Below are 20,324 nucleotides of genomic sequence, written 5' to 3'. Positions count from 1 at the left end.
GGCCATCACTGGGAATAGAGGCCCCTTGGTCTTGCAAACTTTTTATGACCCAGCACAAGGGAAGGCCTGGGCCAAGTAGTGGGAGTGGGTGGGTAGGGGACCAGGGGCGGGGGGATATAGGGAACTTTTTTAGCATTTGAAATGTAAATAAAGAAAAAAAAAAAAAGAAAAAAAAAGTGCTTTATAATCATTACATCAAAACAGCACATCCCTAGGGCTTAGTCAAAGTTACAATGTTACTTCATGCAGAACTAACGATTATGATAGTACATTCCAATTTATACTAAAATATATAGGGCTTACCATCTCTTATCGTGGGGCTAATTTCAGTTAGTGTTTTAAGAGTGGGAGGTATTTTACTGGTTTCTGTTTGCATATTAGAATCACATCCATGGAGCCTGCATAAGTCTTTTTTTTTTTTTTGTCTCCTAATTTCTCAGTAGTAGATCTTTCAGTATGAAGTAAGTTTCAGTTATTTCTGGACGTTTGATGTTTATTTGCATGCTCTAGCTTTGCAAGCTAGATAGGAAGATGTTAGGACATTTCCCAAGGAAGATATTGCAGATAACTTAGAACACAAAGAATACACTTTTGTGTCTTACGTGAGAAAATGTCTGTTTAATTCTAGTTACATCCGTCAATTTCAATGAAGACAGCATTGTGTGTACTCGCTCTGTTCTTCCTTTTTCTTAACCACACTCTTCGAAACCACCCTCCCCCATTCCCCATCATTCTTGTTTTGAAGTTTGTTTGTTTCCTTGACTACTTTGCACTGTGCCTGTCCAGGAAAAAGTAATACAAAGTATGAAAGGATACAATTGGCTCTCTGCTGCCGTCTTTGTCTTCCTCCAGGCTAAATCTTCTAGAAGACTGACTCCTAGTAGCTGCTGGTATCTAGGCTCTCAGACCTTCTGAGACTAGCATCCAGTTGCAAGCACTCAAACAAGATTAAAAAATCATTTTGTATCCTGGAGCTAGGCATTCCTTCCTATCCTTCATCCAATCTCCTGTAAGATAACCATGCTTGACTATAAAATGGCATACTTAGGGTTCAAGCTAACCACAGAACACTCTAATTTTCTCTTTGGGCTGATCCAAAGTTTAGAAATGTAAAGCAGAGGGCAAATTGCCCCAAAGAGCAGAGAGGTGTGAAGACAGGGGTAACTAGGCACTGCTGGTGAATGAACTTGGGGATAAGTGCCTTAAGGAGAGGAAGAAGCAGTGCCCCATGGGAAAAGACACTGGGGATGGAGAGCTAAGGAAGGCTGTGACCATCTGTGTACTTGCAAGAATACTGACTCACCATGGAGAGGTGTGGCCAAGACGTTTGGTTGCTAGTCACAGCTGGTCTTCGGTGCTATTCGGGACTCTGTGCACTTGAGTTTGGATTTCTGGCTTATTGTTCTCATGACCCATTATTTCATATCTTCACCATGCTCCCAGTTCCCTGTCTAAACCCCTCCCTGCCTAACTCCTAACAGATGATCTCACCTCCTACGAAGGAGAAACCCAACAGTAATGTTTCTGAATGTTCTTAAAGCCATCCCTACCCTCTCTTGTGTATCCTGTTTCAACAGCACTTAACCTGACTGACTTTGCGCATCAGTGCTGTCCTTTCTAGCTAATCTCCACAGACCAAGGTCAGCTTTTTCTGGTCTGCTCAGGAATAAGTCTTTAGTGATTGTGAACTCTACCTTGTCTGTCTTTTCAGCTGACTACTGTTCCCAACTTGTAGCCTTTCAAACGTCTAGCATTGTTCTAGAATACTGAGGAAGCTCTCAGACAGGGAAAGTCTGTGTAGTGGCTGCTTCCTTGTGGGGATGATAGTTGCTCTCAGGGATAGAGAGGATAGAAAAATAGAAAAACAGAAATAAAGTGAGGAAACTCAGTGAAAGGAACATAAACTTTACTGGTAGAGAAGGGAGAGGAAGAAAGGGAAGATTTTAGACGTTTGAATGAGTGTATTTTGTATGAGTGACCCAATATACATTTTAACTGTGGTCAAACAAGGTGCTTGTTTGCTTTGCTGTTTTAATAATTATCTTTATAGTCATTTATGCTACAATACCTACATTTTTGTGTGCTTTTTGTTGATAGTTTGGTTTTCTTCTTTCTTTCTTTGTTATTGTTAAATCCTTTTTTGCAGTCCAGTCTTCATCTCCCTCTTGGTCTACCCCCCCGACCACCCCCCAATCCCATACCTCCTCCTCCCCCTCCTCTGTCTCCAAGAGAATGCCCTCACCCCCCAGCCTTACCCCACCAGACCTCCCAACTTCCTGGGGCCTCAAATCTGTCAAGGGTTAGGTGCATCTTCTCTCACAGAGGCCAGAGCAGGCAGTCCTTTGCTGTATGTGTGTCAGTGGCCTCATATCAGTTGGTATGTGATGCCTGGTTTGTGGCTCAGGCCAGCAGACAGAATGGAAACAGGCAACCTTGGGAGATAGGAGGTGGGGGGACCTTCTAGAATGTTCTGGACACCTGGGAGGTGAGAGCCTCTCAGGATTCAAAGGCAGGAGACTTGTACAGTCCACCTCCAGTGGAGGGACAGGACATCAAGTGGAGGGATGAGGTTGCCACACACCTCAGTACAACAATAAAAATCAAAAGGAAGGCACCAAGAGCTGGGCCCGGTGACACACATCTGTAATCACAGCACTGGGAAGGCTAAACTGAAGGATCCTGAATTTGAAGTGAGCCTGGACTGAGCTCTTGTCTTGAAACAAACAAAAGCATGAAGAACAGGAGAAAGTTCAGCCTAGGGCCCCTAAATCAGTATTGTATTCACAGACTCAACTTTGGGGCAAAGAGATGATCAACAACTGGAAGGATTAATTGGTACCCCAACCAAGTCATCAGTTAATTATGATCAAAAATCAAACAAAAACCAAAGCATGGTTACTTTTTGTACTTCTTTCCACAAAATAACAATTCAATCTAAAATTTTTTCCACTGATGATTTTAGATCTCTCCTGTGATAAATCTGTCATGTTAGGGAGGCTCTGGGTTCCCTCTGTCTCTGCGGTGCGGCATAGTTTATCTATGCTAACTTTAACAAGAACTCTTTCTTTGAACTAGAGACATGAATTTATATCTTTGGTTTTTGTTTGTTATACATCTTCATGTGTATTATTTCTATTCGTTAAGTATTTGATATGAACTTACTAATTACTAAATGATATATATATATATATATATATATATATATATATATATATATTATCAAGAAACCATCATGACAAACTTTTGATAAGGATAATAATCTATATGTTTGTCTTGACGAACAGAAACCTAGAGACTTGAGCTGAAGAGAGGCCCCTCGGTCTTGCAAACTTTATATGCCCCAGTACAGGGGAACGCCAGGGCCAAGAAGCGGGAGTGGGTGGGTAGGGGAGCAGGGGCGGGGGGAGGGTATAGGGGACTTTTGGGATAGCATTTGAAATGTAAATGAAGAAAATATCTAATAAAAAATTAAAAAAAAAAGAAAATAATTACATAGAACCAAACTATATATATACACAGAAAAATAAGAATCCAAGTTTATGTGACTGGCTGATTGTGGGCTGGAAACTGTTTCATTTTTTATTATTAACTCTTGCATTTTGTGTGGTACTTTTATTTTCTTCTATCTCTCTTTCTCTCTGTCTGTCTGTCTGCCTGTCTGTCTGCCTGTCTGTCCGCCTATCTATCTATCTATCTATCTATCTATCTATCTATCTATCTATCTATCTATCTATCTATCTATGTATCTATCATCTATCTATCTTATCTATCTATCTATCTATCTATCTATCTATCTATCTATCTATCTATCTATCTATCATCTATCTATCTATCTATCTATCTATCTACCTACCTACCTATCTACCTACCTATCTATCATCTTCTTTTTGCTTTCTGTCTAGAGAGTAAACCTGGGGCTTTGTGCTTTCTAGGCCAGTGATCTAGCACTAAATTCACCCCCTTTTCTTTCTTTTCCTTTCCATGTTAAGTTCACTCTGGAATATCATTAGCGGAGTTTAGGGAAAGGGTCACCATCTTCTGTTTCCTCACTGGTAACTACTGGTGAGGGGTTTGTTGTTTCTGTTTATTCACTCATTCTTTTCCTTCTAACCCTTTGCCCTTTCATTTAGAGACATTGATTGGGATAGGGGAGCAGAACTTCTGTTTACTTTTATAATTAAGTTAGAAAGTATCAGCTGTAACCAAAAACAAAGCCCACACACTCTAGAAATAGTCTCACTGTTTCAAGGTTAAGATGAAGGGCTGAAATGAAGAAGGAGGAGGGTCAAGATTAAAGAGTTGAACAGGAAAAGGATCACCCCAGCACTACCAGAAGAGGTCTTGATTTCTTTTCAATTTGTTTCCTCATGGAATTCAACCACAGCAGCACAGATTTCCTCTTGCCATGTTGACTTTGACACTGGTTTTTCAGACGGATATGAAATATGGAGGGATTCACTAGTGAAGCTGAAAGGAAAGACGGTTTTCAAAAGAGCCAGTAAAAGATTCAGACTGCCTTTGGACTTGGATCTTAGACTATGAGAGGCATTTGGTGGAAAAGTAATCTTGAGAGAAGTTCTAGCTAGATGGTTGTGAGTTTCTGGGCTGGGGTAGATGGTTCTGGCTGAGCTGTAATCTGTTTATATCTTAAGAGATGCTCTGCACATAATCAAGTAATCCAGTCGGTGGTGACTCTTTTAGTGCAGTTCTCTACTGAGCACTGTTGATATAGCAAAAATCTTTCAGGTTTGGGTTTCCTTAACAAACAAGTAACTTAAGGGTAACTTTATACTTCTTTATACTAATGGCATACAGTGCTTTGTAACACATGTCGTACTTACATATTCAGGGTATTACTGGGATGCCTTGATGATTGTAAGTTCAAAGGCATGCACTAGTAAGGTATGAGACGCAAGAATTTGGGTTTCTTTAAGTGCTTCTTAGCCATTTGAGATTCCTCTGTTGAGAATTCTCTGTTTAGTTCTGGAACCTATTTTAAAGTGGATTACTTGGTTGTTGGAGCCTAAATTCTTGAGTCCTTTGTATGTTTTAGATATTAGGCCTCTATCAGATGGTAGGATTAGGGAAGATCTTTTCCCAATCTCTAGGCTGCTGCTTTGTCCTGTTGAGAGTGTTCTTTGCCTTACAGGAGCTTTTCAGTTTCATGAGGTCCGATTTATTATTGATCTTAGAGCCTGAGCCACTGATGTTCTGTTCAGGAAATTGTCTCCTGAACCAAGACATTCAAAGATAATTCCCAGTTTCTCTTCTATGAAATTTAGTGTATCTGATGTGAGTCCCCCAAAACTGGAGTAATGGTTTTCCTTAAAGCTATAGCCTGAGTGTGGTATCTGTTCCTAAATAGGGCTGCCCTGTCTGGCCTCAGTGGAGAGGATGCACCTCATCTGGCGGGGACTTGCATCAGTGTTGGAGGATAATCGGGGGGCTGCCCATTCGGAGAAGAGAAGGGGTTATTGGGGGAGGGTCTCAATGAGAAATACCATGAGGGAGTAGCATTTGGGATATTAATTAATTAATTAATTAAAAATGAATTTAGGTTTCTTGATTCTGTAAACACTTATTCTTAAAGAAAGCAGTCTTAAGAAAGAGATTAAACACTTAATCTCAGCACTGTTGCTACTTCTTTGCGAAAGCAGGGCCTTTTTCTGAAACCGATTCCTTTGATCCCACAGTTGGCAAACTTTGCTTGTAAAGCATTGGAGAGTAAATATTCTGTTTTGCCACCGTTTGGGTTGGTTGCAGTATGAACATGGCTGAAGATAACAGGTGTAAGAACACACATGACCATGCTGTGGTGGGCAGTGAAATTTGAACTTCATATAATCTTCATGCATCGTAAAATATCTGTCTTTTGTTTCAGTTCAGATTCAAACACATAAAGCCATTCTTAAACCCTAGGCAATTATAACCAGATAGGTGACAGGCTGGTCTTTAACTAAACCCCTTAGTTTGCCAATACCTAATTAATACCTAGTCCTATAGCGAAGGTATTGTTAACTGTAGGCTAAACCTCTGGAAGTAATAAACAGAGTGCTGGTCTTTCTGAGGTTAAAGCAAGGTGGTTGATTCTTCTCAATAGTAGATTGAACTGACTTTATTTATATTTATTTTGTTTATTTAGAGGTTATTGTTATTACTTATTTCCATTATCTGCTACTGAGAAATCTTATAACTAATCATTACACACTTCAGCAATTCACAACCATACCCTGTGTGGATAAGACTTTTGATCTGTGCCCCATTTCCTGTGTGCAAATCACATCCTGTAGTTTTTCTTGATGTGAGAGGTTCAGCTACTCACCAACTGATGTATGGTTTGCCTGGGTTCTAACACTAAGCTAGGCAGGCAACATTCATTTCTCCTTATTAACTGAATTTTAAAGAGTAAAGTTGTATCTTTCACATCTTATTAAGTAAATGTTCTTGTGCCCTGAGCGCACATGCGCTTTCCAACTGGCAAAGACAGAGTTTGTAATTGGCGCTGAGTCTCTAAACAGCATCCAGAAACTGAAATTCTTTAAAGCTCTTCAATCGTATGATCACAAACCCCTTCCCGGGAGATTTCTGAGAACTTATTTTCCCTATAGAGCTAAGCTCACCGTACAGCCTTTCTCAGAGAACTTCTGGGTTTCTTTTGCAAAGTGGGAGGGAGGGTCAAGTTTAGCCATTTCAAAGTGGCAGTTCCTCTTGCTTGCTTACACTCAGAAGCAGGCGGGGCTATTTGAACATTAATTCTGGATTGCCCCTTTCCTGTTGCTTTAAGCTTATTTTAGCTTTCTGGTTTTACCATTCCTGACTTAAGTCAATAGAGGTGTATGTGGCCTTAACTTTGTATGCTGGTTAAAGGTGTGTCTCAACTATGTGCCTTCACCTCTCTCTCCCCTTAGCCCAGGCCTCCTGCCCAGCATGCAGGTTTATGCAAACTGTGGTAAACAAGTCATAGGAGAGGCTAGGTCAGGGTTTGGTGACTTTATATAGCTTACTCATGCTTAGAATGCTTGAACTTCAAACTAAGTGTTAGTGAATGCCTGTATTCTACAATGAGAAACTTAAGACTACCTTCTGCCGCCGGGCGGTGGTGGCTCATGCCTTTAATTCCAGCACTCGGGAGGCAAAGGCAGGTGGATTTCTGAGTTCGAGGCCAGCCTGGTCTAAAAAGTGAGTTCCAGGACAGCCAGGGCTACACAGAGAAACCCTGTCTCAAAAACAAACAAACAAACAAACAAACAAACAAAAAAAGACTACCTTCTGCCTATTTAGTCCTCCTCAAAATAAGTAAATGACTCTATTGATCCCATATGTAAATTTTAAAAATCAACAAGATGAACAGCCACAATAAGAACAATATAATCTTTTATTTTATAAGGAGTATTTCTACTTAGCAAATCAAAAAAAAAAAGAAAAATCCACAATGATTTAATAATTTAAGCACAAATTCACTATAACTATGTATTTAAATCTAAAATGATAAAATTACATTTTAAATTTGTATGTCCATACATCATTGAAACCCACAAATGCCAATAGCACATTTAAGTAACTGCTTCCGGCAATCTTCTTTAGCAAGAAATCTTTTCAGAAAAACAGCCATTAATAAAGTTGAAAGAGATATGTTTTGAAAATGTTCTAGCCGGGTGTGGTGGTGCACGCCTTTAATCCCAGCACTTGGGAGGCAGAGGCAGGTGGATTTCTGAATTCAAGGCCAGCTTGGTCTACAGAGTGAGTTCCAGGACAGCCAGGGCTACACGGAGAAACCCTGTCTCGAAAACCAAAAAAAAAAAAAAAAAAAAAAAAAAAAGTTCTGCTCCCTTAGTTAATACAGTGAGTGATTAATACCACATGTAATAAATGTCTATCTCCTAAGAGAATATGCTTCTAAAATATATTGACTTTGAAGAGTTGTCAAAATTGCTCCTTTTGATTATTAATGTGGTTATGTTGGTAATGGTAATATTCTCTAGAAATACACTTTAGGTGACTCTTGTACTTGGGCAAACATCATGAATTATGCATACATACATTAAAAAAGCTACAGAGCCACTAGATGGTATAATCTTCTGGGGCCACTAGCAAGCACATAGCCCATCTTGGACCAAAATATATCATGTTGAATATGACTGTAGGTAGGATAAATGTTGACTAGGAGGATACGGCTATGAGGATGGCCAGAATCTGATTGCTGCAATCAAATACCTGATAAGGGACACCTTAAGGGAGGGAAGATTTATTTCCCCTGAGTATTTGAAGGAATATAAGGCCATCATGACTGCAAAGTCATGACTGAGGACAGCTCTATGACCAAGGAAGCCTGCTGCAACTACTGGCTCACCTCTTTAAGGACAGTAAGCAGAGAGGACAGAGACCACGGTAAAATTGACAAAATCCACCTCTCGAGATTTTAGTGAGGAGCTACCTCCTAAAGATTCCACAAAGTCCCAAAGTACTCTACTAGCTAGAGGTGAAGCTCCCACAGTAAGTCATGGAGGTCATTTCACATTCAAACGGTAGCGGGATGTTCAATGGCTCATCACATACTAACTCTGGTCATGTTACATTTGTTTGGGCTTCAGTGAATTTAATAGAAAAAGAGTATTATGTCCCATTAGTACATGTTGCGATGCTCTTCCAGGGGCGGGTTCTGTTGCTGTAACACAATACCCAGGACTGGATAATTTACAATGATGTTTATTTGACTCAGAATTCTGGAGACTGAGAAGCTCAAGGCACCCTGATAGAGTTTTTCACACACACAGCATAATGAAGAAGCAGAAAGTCAATCCTAGAATTTGTGAAAGGACAACTGAGATATTACCCAGGGCAGGCAGCTTCCGTTGCCAAAAGGTGAAACATTCCTGGCAAATTGCAACAGGCTGCCGATCCACACTCAACCATCATTTGGACTAGCCTGCTTAGTAGTGAACTGAGCTCAATGGAAAAGCACTCTCCTAGCAGTGCTATACAGAATCTTCTCTGTGAGCAGTGCTATACAGAATCTTCTGGCACATTTGTGGCATTTTCTGACAGTCTCGTGAGGTGAAGGGAAAGGGTATAGGGTATAATCTCAGTTGTGGCGGAGGCACAGTGTGATTCTCCTTAAGCCATCTTAAAGAGATGCTTTCTTTCTTGCAGGTGTGTGACTCAGATACCATGCTTGACCCTGCCTCATCGGTGGAGATGGTGAAGGTCTTAGAGGAAGACCCTATGGTTGGAGGTGTTGGGGGAGATGTCCAGGTATATGGCTTCATCATTATTGTATGATACGGTTTTTAGAACACTCTTGTATTGATTCATTCGGTGTTTATTGGTCCAACGTTCTGTGGTCTTAGTGCTGGTCACACTTGAGAATTCGAATCAGATACATTGTAATCCTGCTTTTCTTATCTAACTTGAAATAATTTGAAACATATATGCTTAGACCTGGCATATAACATGTATTTATAGTGACTGAAAAGGTACATATAACACAAATGTATAGATGAGTGATGATTTACACCAGGCACTGATAGGCCACAAGTTAGCCACCAGGGGGTTGGTTAAAGACACAGTACAAAGACCTGGAGAGATGGTTGAATTGCAGGAGCATTTGCTATTTTTGCAGGGACTTCGGGAGTCCAGCATTCATACTATGGCTCACAACCATGCATAACTCCAATTCCAAGAACTCTGTTGCCATTTTCTGCTCCCTGTGGACACTGCATGGATGTAATGCACATCCATACAGGCAGCAGAAGCACTCATACACATAAAATTTACAAGTTTATATAAGACGAACCACAAAGGGGAAACAGAAATAGCAATTTGAGTTTATAACAGTAAGAAACGACAAAGACAATATTGAGCCATGATTTTTTTAGTAATGGAGAAACAATTACTAATAACAGGATGCCGAAGCTTGTCAGACAGAAAGGTGAATATGTGAAACTATTCAAAGGTTAATACCTCCAAAGTATCGGATCTGATTTCATTTGATTTTAATAACAGATGAGAAACACAAAGAAATAATCCTCTGTACTGTTGTGTGACCCATGTGTACATGCTGTTGATAAAAACCATAATGAGATAATCAAAGAACTAGACTGGTGGCTAAATAGGAACTTACAAGATTTAGATAGAGAATGAAGAAAACTAAGAGAGACTTTAGCGAATCCTAGGTTCTTACATCTTTCAAATCTTAGGCGGTAATTTCTGAAAGCGCATGTGGGAAAATTTAGGATTGATTACTGACGCTTAAAATCATAACTAGACATTGCAGCCCAACAGCATGGAAGAGCCTAGATAATATCACAAGAAGATGAAAATAAAGAAGTAAAAAAAAATCCATTAAAATACAGACCCAACCAACTAAGCTTATTTCCTAATACAAAACCCTAGAAGACAAAATAAAGGAATGACAGAAAGGAGGGAAGACAAGATGGAGTCAGAAAAGAACAGATTTCACGCCGGACAGTAGTATCAGGATACTTTGGGATGGTATTATTAGGCTAAGGCTAACTTTTATTTATCTACTTTTTCTACTTGCAGATTTTAAACAAGTATGATTCCTGGATCTCCTTCCTCAGCAGTGTGAGATACTGGATGGCTTTTAATATAGAAAGGGCCTGCCAGTCTTATTTTGGCTGTGTCCAGTGCATAAGCGGTCCTCTGGGAATGTACAGAAACTCCTTGCTGCATGAATTTGTGGAAGACTGGTACAATCAGGAATTCATGGGTAACCAATGCAGTTTCGGTGACGACAGGCACCTTACCAACAGGGTGTTGAGTCTGGGCTATGCAACTAAATACACGGCTCGGTCCAAGTGCCTTACCGAAACTCCCATAGAGTATCTGAGATGGCTGAACCAGCAGACCCGTTGGAGCAAGTCCTACTTCCGAGAGTGGCTGTACAATGCCATGTGGTTTCACAAGCATCACTTGTGGATGACCTACGAAGCTGTTATCACTGGATTCTTTCCTTTCTTTCTCATTGCCACAGTCATCCAGCTCTTCTACAGGGGTAAAATCTGGAACATCCTCCTCTTCCTGTTAACTGTCCAGCTAGTGGGTCTCATCAAGTCCTCTTTCGCCAGCTGCCTTAGAGGAAATATCGTCATGGTCTTCATGTCTCTGTATTCAGTGTTATACATGTCAAGTCTACTTCCTGCCAAGATGTTTGCAATCGCAACCATAAACAAAGCTGGGTGGGGCACGTCTGGAAGGAAGACCATTGTTGTTAATTTCATAGGACTTATTCCAGTGTCCGTGTGGTTTACAATCCTTCTAGGTGGTGTGATTTTCACCATTTATAAGGAATCTAAAAAGCCATTTTCCGAATCCAAACAGACTGTTCTCATCGTGGGAACCTTGATCTATGCATGCTACTGGGTCATGCTTTTGACTCTGTATGTGGTTCTCATCAATAAGTGTGGCAGGCGGAAGAAGGGACAACAGTATGACATGGTACTTGATGTATGATGATGCTTGCAGTCACACCTGGAGACACACAAACACACACACACACATACACACACACACCTTAGCTCCTCGAGGGGCTGTACAGTATTGTGGCACCGCACCCTGCCACCACAGGAGACATATCACTGCTGCTGGGACTTGAACAAAGACATTCAATGGGGGTTGGTTTGTTTGTTTGTTTGTTTTTTTTTTTTTTATTCTGCCAAAGCAAATTGATACATCAGTGAGAAGAAAGTCCGATTAAATCCAACAATTTTAGGATGATGGGATGATGTCTTGGTTTATGCACTTTTCCCTTACTGTGCATCTGCCTGACAGTGTTTGTTCTAAATACCTCACTTGCCATGCTTTGTGTGGGTGATCATGGAAGAAAAGGATTCTGAAAACTCAAGGGAACGTTCTTTCAACCTACACATCCTAACTTATAGACTCTTTTGATAGCTGATGATTTTCTTTCTATTTTTGTTTTTAAGGAAAATTGTTGTTCATCTTTACCAAATGAAATGCCAAAGGAAAGTTGAAAAGCCACTGGCTATGCTGTATTTTGATATAATTGTACTGTGTTTTTAAATTTTGTATCTGATTTTTAAAAACAAAATTTCACACCATAGTCTATATTTTACTTCTCTGGCAAAATACACTTTTGTTCTTTTATATATATATATATATATAGTAAAATAGGGTCTAAAAAATCCATACTATAAAAAAAATTAACCTGCCCAAAATGTGAAACGTGGTTGACTGATGTTCATGAAAGAATAAAATGTTTCTCTCTCTACATTTTATAATTGAATAGTTATTTCTGTGAAAAAAATGTAAACTTTGAGTATTCTAACATTTTATTTCTTTTAGAAAGGGTTGAGATACCTGTCAACTTTTAGGTAAAAATACATACTCACATGTGTGCAAGAGCCAATCATTAAAGTTGAGGCCGAAAGGGTAGAAAAGTGCAATTTTTGAAAAAAAAAATTTTTTTTCAAAAGGGAATCCTAGTCTTTGGAAAAAGCAAAACAAAATGCCGGGCTCCTTGTACTGGATAAATGTGACCATCCAAGGCAGATCATCAGACGGAGAGACGGTGGCAGTATCTGCATAGGTCTGGAACAAATGGAAAGCTGGTGAGACTGTATCTGTGATTGGGACAAATACAATGCACTTCATCAAAAGTTTTACTCTGTGGCCTTTATGTGGCAGACCTTAACACATACCCAATGAGTGTGTTTCCCCCCATTTAGTGTCTGCACTTTTCAATTCACCCTGCCTGTTAGTGATGTTTACATGGGTGAACTGTAACTGATTCACAACACAATTCAGACCTGGCACATTTACGTTCCGAGTGTCATCTTTACTTCTCAGGAAGGGTATTTTTTTTCTCAAGTATACAGGTAATCTCTTCATCTCTTCCATACTTGGCCTTCCTAAAAATCTCCACGAGTAGAAATGACGTCAACATGTAATTACTATTACTAAGAACTGGTAAATATAAAAAGTGACGCGCCAGTTCCTCCAGCCGTGGCTAATTCAGTTATTACGGGGCCTCAGTTGTTTAATTTGACTTTTCACATGATTTATCTTGCCTGTGGCTGGTGCTGTGTAGGCCTGTTAGACACACCTCAGATCACAGAAATAGCTGCACAGAAGCCTTGTGGGGAAGCAGACACAGAGCGCCAAGGTTCTTGTTCTGTACTATGCAGACTACCACACCACACACAAATGTAGCAAGATACTGTCTAAGGAAAAGCTGCACATTCTACCTTGTGAGTACAAAGAGGTTCTTTCAAGTTCTGAAAAACTCCAACTCTCACTGTATGGAGAGCTAGTGGGAAACAAACACACCCTGACAATAAATGAAACTAAAACTTGAGTTTGCCTTTTTAACTATTTATGTTCTAAGTTAAGCTTTGATAACGTTCAAATGTCAAATTTTTCTCATTCTTATAAAAAGTTGAATCAATTGCCTTGTATTTATTTTAGCAATTATTCAATGTATTTCCATTATAGGATGTATAGTATAATTGATTTTTTTGTAAATAAAATATTTTTGATAAGATGATTGTCTCTCTTTTCTAAGGGAAGGGTTTTGTTTTTCTCTCTGTAATGGTATGTAGTTTAAAATGGGTGTGTAAAAAATATCATGCCTGGTGTAAAATAATATGTCAGCTAATGATTCTTATGCTGCATAGAAATCTCCCAAATTGGTGTTATTTGGAAATCTGGGAACCATCATAGACACAAATAGGGAAACTATATCAACTAAATTAATCTTTGCCTCTGAGTTCTTTATGCATCCTCCAAAGTTGCCCAAATTAGAGAAAATTTTTATTACATCAATATAATCAGTGAAGAAAAGCAATAAGCAAGTTTGTTTATTATTGCATTATTCATAAAAAATAACAATTCTAAAGTAATTAAAATTGACTAACATGGGGAACAGCTAAATGGTTTGTTAACATTATACAATAGCTAAATGGAACACTGTCAACCACTAAACACAATGTAATCAGACTATATGAGAATGTTGGGGAACTTCCACTTGAAATATACCTGACCATTTTGTACAGTAGCATCTGATTTTGTAATGACCAGTGTTTAAATGTGGTTATATCTAGTTATAACAATATGGCTAATTTATATTCTGTATATACTTTTTGTATTCTTTTAGGATGATAAACATGTATTGTCTTTACACAAAGAAAAAGGATAATAAATATCATTTTTAAAAAAGTAGGTTGAGGCATCTAATAGCATTTCCTGGCTTGAAGACTTTTGATGGTTAATTGTTGTATTTTCCCAGGTTTCGTTTAAATTCATCCATTTAAAAAAGTTTTTTATTTTTTTTAGTTTTTTAGAGATTCTAAGAATCCTTCATTTCTTTGGCAACTATCATAAAACCAGCTTCACTGGGTATTACAGCCTCAGTAGGCAGTAGAGATAGTGATTCTAGACCCAGGAGTTCACTACTAAAGTCTCCTCATGCTATAGTAAGGGTTTGCCATCTTGTGATGTAGGAAAAACGGTCCACATTTCTGGTGTCAGTGGACTGATAATATGGCATGAAAATTCTCACCTCAGCCATCTTAGAACAAAAGAAAACACAAACAGGTGATATGTAAATGACCCCATGTGAGATCTATGGGTGTGGTGTATATGGCATATATATATATATATATATATATATATATATATATATATATATATATATCTTGAGAAAGTAGAAAGGAATGGCTTGCATCACAGTTTGAAGGAACAGTCCATCATATTGCAGGTGTATGAAGCAACTGGTCGCTTTGTATTGGCAGTTATGAAGCAGAAAGATAAGAATTCTTGTGATTAGCTTAATTTACCCTTTCCATTCCATTCAGAAGCTGGTCCTAAGGATGGTACCACCACATTTCAGGTCAGTCTTCATTTTCAGTTAAACTTTTCTTGGAATACACTTGTAAAGACATTCACAAATATATTACCATGGGAAAGTCCAGGTGTCATCAAGTTGACATCAAAATTCGTATCACACCAAGTCCTGGTTATTTCTTCCTTTAGAGTTTTTGAATTCTTTTTTAGGTTTTCAATAAAAATCTAATACTCTCTTATTAAGTGTGTAACAATTCAGTGTGCTGAATTCCAGAATAAAACGCAGTGCTCACAAGTTTGTATCTGACAAAATAAGTGTATCAGGATATCCAAAAATACTGGGATGTTGGGAAGAAGCATGTGATGTTGATGCCCAGTGGATTGGAGTTCTCGTTCCACTCCACTGGGTCCACTTCTGATTCAATCCTCCAGTTGTTTTAGTTAGAAGCGTATAATGATGCCCTTGCAGCCTCCTGTGTAGGGGTGTTAATAGATCTTTAAAAATGAAAACTGAAAAGAAAACCATTTCAAATTCAGAGAAGCTCTGCAGAATTGTTTTGCTGTTATTCTTTATGAACACTGGGTGCCCCTCAGATTTTCCCCATAATAGAGAAATGTATGGCCTTCCCTTTTCCTGTACTCCTCTCTTTATCCTTATTGTGACTGTCCTGGGCCAAGCTCTTAGTACAGTGTGTTCATTGTCAGGGTCTTCTGCCTCTTATTCGCTCTTGCTGGTCTTTAATTCTTTATGAAACAGTAAATGAGTCACTCACCTGCTTAGATGCATTTATGCACCATTCTGCTCAGGATACCATGGTCCATGAGGCCCAATACATTTGCCACTCTCTCTTTTTATGACTGCTTGTTAAACATACCTCTTCTGTATTTATTACACACTTGGACTATATTTTTCTGTTCCTTGGCCAAGACAAACTTGTTCTTTCTCAGGACTATAAACAGTTACTATTTACTTTGCCCAAAGCACTCTCCTCTAAGACGTTACCATGGCTGATTTTTTTCTTGTCATACAGATCACCTCCTCAAGAGTCCTTTCCTGGCAGTGCTGAGGAATAGGATCCTCTAATTCCCTCCTTTAAGTACTATCACATTCAGTTACGTTACTAAAACGTATTTATCATGATCAGAGAGTAGAATAGGTATTTATTTACTTGATTGGTGACCCCCTTAGTATAAGGGACATAAAAATCAGAAAGCAGAGGCACTCTATATCTCAGAGCCAAGGACTGCACTAGGACACAGAAAGTGCTAATGAATGTTAGCTGAATTCACATAATGTGGTGCAATGCCAAGTATCATCAGCTTTGCATAAATCTAGTAGGAAAATACCTATAGCATCACTGGATTTCCCCTTTGCCAGATAATAACATTCCCATAAACCCTTTGAAAGTTTTCAAAATGTTTTTTAATAATATGGTTACATCATTTTCCTCTATTCTCTTTCCTCCTTCCTCTGACCCCTCCCATCCTCATCCCTCCATTTTCTATGCTAACTCTTCCTGTTGCCTCATTTTCTCTCAAGTTCCTGATCTCTTCTTTTTTGTTGTTATTACACACACACACACACACACACACACACACACACACACGAGCACAACTTATAGAGTCTCTTCAGAATTGCCTGTGCTTGATTTCACAGCTGATAATTTGCTATTTCCACGTTAGCATGTCCTTGGTGCTGTCCATGACCAGATCTTGTTTAGGCATTCATATTGTTGTGACCTCATGGTAGAAGCTTCTAGGAGACACAATTCCATAGCAGATAACACAGAACTCTGGCTATTATAAATCTTTTCACGCCTACTTCTCCCATGTCTCCTCTTGTAGATCTACCCATGAGGGCTGGGTGCCCCATAACCAATTGTTCTCTTTGTATTGACCAGTTTTTGACTTGTAAAGGTGGAGACCCTTTCATGATCAGCTGCTGTCCAGCCTGCTCTTCTGTCCACACGATGTGATACTATATATAGTCAGAAGTAATTTTGAGGATAGTGAACTTTAGACCTGAGTGACCAACACTGAAGCCCAAAACAGACCACATAAGAAACTAAGTTTAAACTCATTTATTCTTTTAATGACAGAAGAGAAGGTTGTTTCCTCTTCATGCTATTTATTGTCATGAACTAAGGACCATTCCATAGCAGACCCAAACAAATTCTTTAAAAATATATGGTTTGATTTTGAACAGACTCTGAAACCAGAGCTTTGTCTGTTTAGGATGGGTTTATCAATCCCAGGGGAATGTGGATTTAAGGTCCCAAACGGTCTTTGTTATCTAGACAATATCCTGACTAAATATGGGTCTTATAGTCTTAGGGAGGGAAAAACTACTTTTGTATATACTGAAGTTACTACTTTTCAAACATCTGGCCCCAGTTGAAAGAAGTCTTGCTCCATATAACCAGGGATCTAGGTATTGGGTTGTGATTTGTAACTTTCCCTAAGTAGAGTTTTGGCAAAGGACACGCAGACATCAAGAAGCACAGAGGAAACTGAGAACTTCCAGTGACCTTCCCGAATGATGACTGACTGAGGCTGCTGAAGTTGCTGTGATCCCAGCAGGCGGCCACTTTCCAAACTGTTCACAATTCCTTCTGGGCATATAGAGATGATATCTCACCATATGGACAGAAGCCCAGTCTGGACGAGGCTTGTTTAAGCAAGTGTCTCCACGGGGATGACTTTATCTGGCAAGCGGCAAATCCAATGATGCTGTAGCTACTTCCCATCTTCCCTCCTCATGCTTGAGTCATTTCCTTCATGGACAAGATAAGGAGTAGCCCAAAGAATTACCACTGGGTAAGAATTCATGTATAAAAGTTGAATTATTTCTCTAGAGTTGATGTAACTGCTAAGTTTCCGGAGTCAGATAAACATGGGCCCTTTCTGCAATAACTCTTCTTTCTTCCCTTCTACCCTTGTGAATGGGAACAGATAACAGACCAAGTCTTTCACTCTAAACCCACTGACAAAGTAAATTAGTTCATGTGTTTTTACTTAAAATAAGTTGGTAGACTGAAGGGAGACTTAACTTTAGAGTGTACATTAGTTAATAGACACTGACTCAGTCATGAGATTTTTGGTTAATTATCTTTATAAGGCTTCAAACATCTTATCCGCCTATCTACTAGCTTTAGTGCCTTTAGGTCTCTTCAAGTACTTGAAGGACAATTAGTGCCACAATATTTTGATTTGCAAAGAACAACAAAGCTATTTGGAGGTGTTTAAAATTGCTCACTTGGCTAATGGAAATCTTCAGTTAGAAACCCCACAAAGGTTTGAAAATCGTCCCTAATAAATGAGACCAAGAAGGTTTGAAGTCTGTTCCAACACTGAGTTGGTCTGGACTGAGGGGGTAATTTTTATTAGCTATTTACCATGATTTCCAAATATGATTATTTTATGAAAAAAAGATTGTTTTGTGTAGCAGCTGTCTTGTTATCATTTTAGTCTGCAATTAAGTTTGTCTCTTTTGAATACCTGGCATAGTACCATGGTCCATAAACATCACTTTCATTCTGTTTCTAGAACTCAATACATTATTGAATTTCATTGGAGTTCATTGAGAGGAAACAAAGAAGAATTACCTGATATGAATAGTATAATTTATATACTGCACACTGAAGAAGACAGTTTGATTTAGTACATGTGAGCTCAATACCCCTTATAAGAAAGTATAGCTACAAAGTAGGGTTCCCCTCTTTCACGTGGTGCCTATGGAGCCCAGAATGTAGAACATAAGAGGAGATGAACAGAGTGTCAATCACAGACCCTAGTCAATGAGTTGTCCCCTCATATATCACAAGTCTGGTGAAGTAGTGTCATTGTGGCTACTGAAATATTCCATGAAATACTTTAGAGCACTCCAAGTTCTGAAAGTTTCTACCTCAACCCCCTCCTACATGGATGGGTGAAGGGGTGCTGTACACTGTTCCTTTTGCCCACCATGACTGCAGCTTACCTTTATTTGCAGGACACACCTTTAGAATACCTTTTTTTGACAGGCATGCCCTAAAGTCCCTTGATACTATGCAATCTCTTTGTTAGGCCATTTGCTTGCTTTGTTGGTTTATTTTTGTTTTGTAACTGTTGCTCTGCTGTCGCATCTACAGTAAGCCCTGTAATGTCTCTTCCACTTGGGCATTATTTCCTCTCCTTTAATATCCCAACAATACTGATATGAGCAAGAACTCGGGAGGCTTATACTACACAATCCAGGACTAAGGGCTCTACCACTGTTGGTTATTCCTAAAGTCCACAAACTCCTCAAGTCAGTTCTGAATATTTATCATCTAGCATATGTTTTCCATATGTTCCCCACAAATACCTTGAGATATAATTCACTTTTTTGTTTTTCCAGATAGTATAAAGCAAAGTGTATCCATGAAAACACCTATAAATTAGTGAAAGGGGGCAAATAGGTAGAGGAAAAAAGCTACAGGAAGACTGCAGCTTCGGAATGGAGGCCATAGTCTACTGTCCAAGGTTTCTAGAGATGAAAAAGCCCTCCTGATTGGCCTCAGTTCAGACGAAGGTACTAAGAGCCTGTCATCCCACAGGCTGTATCAACTAGTTATTACATGAAAGTTCTGATAGAGCTCCTATAAGGGCAGAGGGAAAGACTCAGCAGTAGGTATTTCCCTATAGACCAGGGGAATTCCTGGGGGAGAAAGTCAACTGTCATTCAAAACAGTAGTCAACATCTGGCAGCAGGAGGGATGAGTAACTGTATCCTAAGGCAAAGAAACAGGCAAGGCCTCTTCTTCACCATGCTCATTTAAATTTTAGGTTTCCTATTGGGAAAGTTAGTCAACATACCTTGCTCAGGGCTCAGGGATCTGTCTTTCCTACAACCTCGCGGCCATTTTCATAAGAACTGTTGCAAAAGACTTTGAATCCAACCCCACACGTGGGAAATACTTTTTTTGTTCAGATTTTTCCTTCTATTCTCAGGCAGAATTCCCTCTCCTTCATTAGCAAATTGCCCTTTTGCAAGATTTCTCATGCTGTCCCTGGCAAGAGTGGACTTCCCCCAAACACTGGAAAATTCATAACTCCAAGGCCCATTTCATTGCTTCCTGAATTGCTTCACAGCCCTTATTTTCTCTACTTTTCTTTTCTCAGGAGATTCTATCACGATACCAAGCTTTGGTGCTTCCCAAAGGCAACGTGCCTGGTATTTCCTAACTTTCCATAAGATCTGACCACTTATATGCAAGCCTTTGATAAACTGAAAGTCCTTAGGGGTGTTTCACTACAATGCTTAGTTATGCTTTCATGGGAAATCTGGGGCAGAGGATATGTGCAATAAAGTTTGGTAGAAATTTGTGTGACGCCCTCCGTTTTTCTTCAAAACCAGAGTAGAGGACTTTGTGCCCTGTAGATAGAACATTTGCGTTTTCAATAAATGCTACAATCAGTGGGGACTAAGATGCTGCCTGCCTGTTATTTATCGTCTCTCTTTGTCCCTGAATCCTGTTGAA

General features: G+C 39.3%; 1 protein-coding gene across 1 annotated transcript in view; it reads left to right on the top strand.

Annotated features, from left to right (window-relative positions):
* Has2 (hyaluronan synthase 2) overlaps positions 1-13,520 on the top strand; it is a 26,638-nt gene extending 13,118 nt beyond the window's left edge. The window contains exons 3-4 of the mRNA XM_021216584.2: positions 9,151-9,252; positions 10,543-13,520. Coding sequence (XP_021072243.1) covers positions 9,151-9,252; positions 10,543-11,472 — 1,032 coding nt within the window. The 3' untranslated portion in view covers positions 11,473-13,520. The remainder of the gene's footprint in view (positions 1-9,150; positions 9,253-10,542) is intronic.
* Positions 13,521-20,324: the final 6,804 nt, after the last annotated feature.

Source organism: Mus pahari, chromosome 17, assembly GCF_900095145.1.
Source record: "Mus pahari chromosome 17, PAHARI_EIJ_v1.1, whole genome shotgun sequence".
NCBI lineage: Eukaryota > Metazoa > Chordata > Mammalia > Rodentia > Muridae > Mus > Mus pahari.
The sequence above is the reverse complement of the archived record's forward strand: the minus strand, read 5'-3'. Positions and strand labels throughout refer to the sequence as shown.